Below are 5948 nucleotides of genomic sequence, written 5' to 3'. Positions count from 1 at the left end.
GGGATATCAGCACAGGGAAGCTGCCACTGTGCAAGACTGAGCATATGTGTGTGGATATAGGGATTCATGTGGCTGCACATAAAATCATCATCATCAGGAGATGGAATTTTTAAATTTTTTTGAGGGAGTTACATGCAAGCTTCTGCTTGTCTGATGGTGGTTTGGGGCATCTGTGCTACAAGAGAGATGCCCCAGGACTTGGCAGGATTCCTGGMAGCGTTCAAAGCCAGGGCTTGGAGCAACCYGGTCCAGTGGAAGACATCTCTGCTCATGGCAGAGAGGTGGAATGAGATAATCTTTAAGGTCCCTTCCAGCCCAAACCATTCTGGGATCYGTGGTGGCTGCTGGAGGATTGTTTCCAGTTGCTGGGAAGCAAAGGAGTCTTGTGACAGCTCCCCAAAGCTTTGATGAATTGGGCTGCAAAGCCAAAGGGTCCCTGGCACTGCAAGGAAGAGCGAGGCTGCTCTGCTAGCAAGAGGGATGGTCAGGGTAGGAGTTTTAGGGAGAATCTGAAACATCATGTTGGGTCTGCTAGTAACTCAGGTGAGGGGGGAGATGGATGGTGGATGTGGGGTAACAGATCCTCGGGTTTATCCTGTGTGCTGGCATGGCTTGGAATAGCCTCTGGAGCTGCTGGTGGGACACATTGTTTGTTAATTCTGGGCTCTAGGATGTCTCTGTTCTCCTCTCCTCCAATTAATCATGTCAAATTAACATTCCTGACATGTGTCTCAAACAGGGTGCGCTGCAGCTTCAGGTTGTTGCACTTTCAGTCACAAGTAGGACAATGGTAAAATTTGGTTATATATCATGCAGTTGTGCTATGCTTAAATGTGCTTAAATAGTGTTTGTTGTCAGCCATTTCAGATGTAGATGTCTGTGCAGGAAGGGCTATAATATATCCTGGCTATAAGCAGGAAAGATGTGGGTTCTCCTGGGGCATGAGCCACCTCACCCTAATGTAGGCACCCAAAATAGGGCAGAGAGCCTTCCCTGATYCCCAGCTCCTGGATGTGGCATTTCTCAATGATTTCAGCTCTCAGTGCTCTCAATGCTCAACCTGAAAGGCTGTTTAGTAACTTCCATCCTRAAAGGAAACCTTAGCACAGATTTGAGCCTGTCCCAGAGATTAAAATGATGACGATGGTTTCTAAATTCCAACCCTGTGTTCGCCACACAGAGATGAGCCAGTCCGACCCATACTGGCTCCAGAGCCAAAACCCTGCCTGGAACGTCTTGCAGAGCTCTCCCTCACCTCAGGCACTTGCCATGCCACATCCTACCCTTGTTTTGCAGTGCTTAATTACTTTCTAGTGTGGGAGGACTYGGAGAACATGCTGGAGTTGTTCATCTAGCCCCTGCAATTTGCTTTGGTATTTATAAACACAGYGAGGATGTGATTTGTGATGCAAGGGCAGGTTGATGTGGAAGCTTTGGGATGAGTAATGCCTTCCTCTGCACACACCCGAGCTGCAGAAAAGGACAGGAAAGCCCATGAGGAGGAGAAAAGTGAGCCCTGCTTAGGTGGTAGAAGTTTACAGTGAGCAAAGAGAGAGGTCTTTCTGGAGGGAACAAGACMATCCCAAGGTAAAATCAAAAGCTCAGTGCTATAAACAGATCATTATTTATTGCTTTCTGTGCTTGCTACACTGGGATATTTTTCAGGAATTTTAGTATGGGCTGAAATACTTTGCAGGATGTAAATTTGCTGTACCTTTGCTCCTCTCCATCCTTCTTGGTTAACACTATGACATTGATCTGATTTAGTCAAGGCTTTTTTTATGCCTTTAGTCTTTGAGCTCTTGCTATGGGGAGGAAATCTCTTGTGTCAAATCACCACCTGTGTGCCACACGAGGGTTGTGTGGAATATGCATGAGGCTCTTTTTCCAAACATTACTGGTTCCTGGGTCGCCTCCTCCAGCACAACCCAGAGAAGCCTTGACTGGCTGGAGCTCTTAATCCAGCACTGGATTCACACCCTGGTAATTGCCTAGTTTGGAGCAAGTATATATGGTCTAAGGAAATAATTGTCAYGTTGCTTTTGATTGGTAAAAACTTCATTGTGTTTCTTCTTCTAACAGCTGTTATGCTTTCTTGGGTACTAACATATTGTTGTCTGGCATGAAGTCCTGATGATTTTAGGTGCAGCCACATGAATCCCTATATCCACACACAWATGCTCAGTCTTGCACAGTGGCAGCTTCCCTGTGCTGATATCCCATCTCTGGTATTCYCTGTTTGCAGCTGATGTACATCATGAGATGTACATCTCTGGGGATGCTGAGCAGCCCAACAATTCCCTCGGGGACTCTTTGGGTTGGTCCTCAGGCACTGTTTCTCCTYGCAGGTCCACAGAACGAGCCCGATGCCAACAAGTTTTGTGGGCAGTGCCCTCCGAGGCACTTTCTTCTTCGCCTTTGGCCTCTGGTGGTCGGTGAGGTACCCCCTGAAGTTCCTCAGGAGGAAAGGGGACGCCGAGGGCCAGCCGGGCCGAGGGCGAGCAGAGGTCTTCGAAGGGGCAACCAAAGCTTTCTTTGCTCTAATAGGTAAGAGATGATGATGATGAGTGTCTGCCCCAATATCTGTTAGCACAGCAGCCACTCTCTGCYACCACACTGGGGTTGTTTGTAATGGAAAACATCCGGCATGGGAGGGCTTGGGGACGTGCTTGGGACAGGACCTTGCTATRGTTCTGCTGGGCAAACACCACTACAGCTTCACCCCTGCTGAGGAACATTCCCTCAGGCTGGGCATTTCCCCATGTGTAAGGAAAAGTGACCTTTTTCTCTCTTTGCCCAGGSATACTGGTGGAGCAGTTTGTCCCCAGCGGTCCCCACCTGCAGCTGTACAGCCCCCAGACACACAGCTGGACTGACCTCACCCACTGGTGTTACTCCACCATCTACCTCTTCTTCCTCCTCTCCGGCATCACAGACGTCTTGCACTCCCCACTCAAGCTGCCCCCTGGCTTGGACCGGCTCTCACTGTCCCTGGCTCTGTTTGTGGAAGGTGAATTGCAGCTGTGGGAGGAGGGGACAGAATCAGGAATTGCTGCCATGCTCGTGGCTGTGACAGCTCCTGGGCAGTCTGGGGGCCACAAAGACAGAGCTGGAGGGCATGTGGATGCACAATGGCACTGCCTGTGTGACAAAATCATCCCCTCCCTAAATATGGATCCAGCCATAGCAAAGTGCCACAGGAGATGCTCGAGGGCTCTGTGATTCTTCTGGCTCACTCTAGGGTTACACAAAGCTGTCACCCCCTCACCTTGGTTGGATGCAGAGGGACAGCCCCGACACAAAGCTCCCCATCTTCTTTTGAGATCAAGKTGCCCATCCCTGTGCTCCTCCTGCAGGCCTGGCTGGGGCACAGGGATCCCCAAGGGGCACAGGAACCTCCACAGGTACCCAGCTTCTTGGGGACAGAGCAGAGCAGTGCTGGGGCTGCCTGGTCCTGGCAGAGAGAAGGTGGTGACAGCAGCCAGTGACTCTCTGGTTCTTCCCASCAAGGCAGAAGGCTTGGAGCACAGTCTGAGTTTTCAGATGATTTTTTCAGAGAACAAATCCCAGAGTGTTCTTTGCTAACACAGGGTGAATCTTGGCAGGTTTGCTCCTCTGTTTCCGTGACTACAGCGATGCTGCTCTGGACCAGCACCTCCACTCCCTGCTGGCCATGGCTATCTTTGCTGGAGCCCTCTGTGCTCTCCTAGAGGTGTTCCTCCGAGACCACATCATCCTGGAGACCTTCAGGACCAGCTCCTTCCTTCTCCAGGGCTCTTGGCTTTGGCAGGTCAGTGTGTGTTCAGCGTACTTCTCAGAGATTTGTACCAGGGAAGGCGAGTGGAGCAGGGCTGCTCTGCCCCTTTAGGCACATCTGTTGGGGTTAAACTGTAGGCTGTTCAAATATCTTTGYAAATAAGAGGAAATGAGGCTCAGTGCCAGAGATGCCATAGTGAAGAATTGCATGTGTATTGTACCAGCATGGACAGACCTGGAAATGAATGGAAAATGGAAAGCAGACCCCACAAGGGAAGGAAACCACAATCATGAGTTTCTATTAATTTTATTAGGTCCATTTTCTTCCTCTGTTCCAAGTAACTGGAAATATCTGGTAATCTCTCATGTGATCACCCAGCTTTTGTCTGGGGGGAAATGCACAGACTGACAATGTCACCTTTGGGATGTCACATCTCTCCAGGATGCTGGGCTGCACTGCAAGCCCTAAGGATTGTCTGCAGAGAATCCATCTGACACCCTTGTGTCAGTCTGGGGGACCAGGGTGCTTGGGAAAGCCAAGGGCAGTGCCCCAGGAGTTACTGGGGGTTATAGTGCCTCTAGTCCACAATCAGCTGAAGCAATTCAGGGCTAAATCAAGAGGAAAAACATGAGGAATGTGCTAAAGCCTGACTTCTTTTTCATCTGTGACCAGATTGGGTTTCTGCTGTCCCCTCCRTGGGGAGGACCAGGCTGGGATCAGAGCGACTCCAGCAATCTCTTGTTCCTCACCATGTGCTTCTGCTGGCACTACGTGGGCGCTCTCGCCATCGTGGCTGCCAACGCYGCTGTGTCCCGCTGGTATGATGGGTCCTGGCCAAGGGCATGGGGTGGGGTAGCCAAGAGCAAYACCCAGAGCCAACAGTGGGGTGGGAAATGGGTGCAGCAGTGTGTGCCATGGGATAAGGAGTGCGGTGCCTGTGTGTATCCAAGCATGGCCAGGCTGGATAGGGTGGGACCTGCCAGCACAGAGCAGCCTTCCCGGGCAGGGGGGGTGAGCCAGTGGCTCTCACTGCCCACAAATCCCTGACCAGTGCCACTCTCTCTCCTGCAGCTGCAATGAGTCCTGCCAGCTAAAATTCGGGGACATCGACGTGGAGCTGGACTGTGGCTTGTGCCTCCGCAGAGGGAGAAAGCGTTCCAGTGGCACCTTGCTGCCAGAGAGCAGCTCAGATGACAAATGAGGCTGTGGTGGGCATGGAAATCTSTSCCCTGCTGGTTTAGAACTCTTGAGATGAGGTTTTTAATTAGTCTTGGTAAACTGCAGCAGCACTTGACAGTGGAGCATCAGAAGTGGGAGACAGGACCCCAAGGCAGAGCATGGCAGGGGATTCAAAGCCTTTTCCTGTGCATCCCTCTGACAGCCACAAGTTTTTAATTCTCTGAGCTGCAGCCCAGGCTGCAGGACTGGTTTGCTGGTGGAGTCAAACTGGCATGGCAAATCTGAATCTTTTTTYTTAAGCATTATTTTCCCTTCTGCTTCTTCAGAAGAGAGGCAAAGCAGCATTCACAGCTCCTGGTGGTTGTCACTCACTCTGGTGTTAATGGAGAGGGTTTTGTACAAAGCTGAATGTACAGAGTGTGGTCACCAATAAAGTGCTTTAACACACCTCTCCCATGCTTCTCTTGAATACAATGCTGTAGGCTAAGGCAATGCTGGCTTCAAAATGGTTTGGGTGGTGGAATATCTGAGGGGTGGGACTGTGGTGATTTAAGGAATGATGGAGGGGAGCTGCTCTTCTGCTTGCTTTTCATTGGAAGCTGAGTTAGGCTGGTGAACCAGGGGGTTTGGTATTCTTGGGAGATGGAATGTTTTCTGGGCAGGGGGCTCAGCCCACAGAGACCCTTGAAGCAAAATGATGGCTTTAGCTGGCGGGAGGTGGGTGTTTGGATGGTCTTGGTAAGTCTCTGAGAGCCCTGCAGTGTTCTTAGCTTTTCTCCAACACCTTTATTCCCCACCTTGGAGCTGGTCACTTCCAAACAAAACCTTCCTGCCCTGCTGTAGATGTCTCCTTTTGTTTGCAGCAGAACACTGTGGGGAGATCCTTCCTGCCATCAAGAAAAAAAAATGAATTTAAAAGATAGCATTAGGAGGATTGTGAAAGAACATCACTAATCATCATCCAACAGTTCATCATCAGCATCTAAAATGTTTGTGTCATGTCCTTGGCTGA

General features: G+C 50.3%; 1 protein-coding gene across 3 annotated transcripts in view; it reads left to right on the top strand.

Annotated features, from left to right (window-relative positions):
• The window catches only part of LOC130577881 (transmembrane protein 45B-like), a 6755-nt gene extending 1404 nt beyond the window's left edge, over positions 1–5351 (top strand). For all 3 annotated transcript variants that reach the window (XM_057373512.1, XM_057373513.1, XM_057373514.1), the window contains exons 2-6: positions 2349–2547; positions 2801–3010; positions 3606–3790; positions 4430–4575; positions 4829–5351. In XM_057373512.1, the coding sequence (XP_057229495.1) occupies positions 2367–2547; positions 2801–3010; positions 3606–3790; positions 4430–4575; positions 4829–4958 (852 nt within the window). In that variant the 5' untranslated portion in view covers positions 2349–2366 and the 3' untranslated portion in view covers positions 4959–5351. The remainder of the gene's footprint in view (positions 1–2348; positions 2548–2800; positions 3011–3605; positions 3791–4429; positions 4576–4828) is intronic.
• The last annotated feature ends 597 nt before the right edge of the window (positions 5352–5948 follow it).

This window comes from Malurus melanocephalus, unplaced genomic scaffold, assembly GCF_030028575.1.
Source record: "Malurus melanocephalus ecotype Western Australia unplaced genomic scaffold, MMel_1.1 scaffold_201, whole genome shotgun sequence".
NCBI lineage: Eukaryota > Metazoa > Chordata > Aves > Passeriformes > Maluridae > Malurus > Malurus melanocephalus.
Note: the sequence above shows the minus strand (reverse complement) of the source record. Positions and strands in the feature narration are given on the sequence as shown.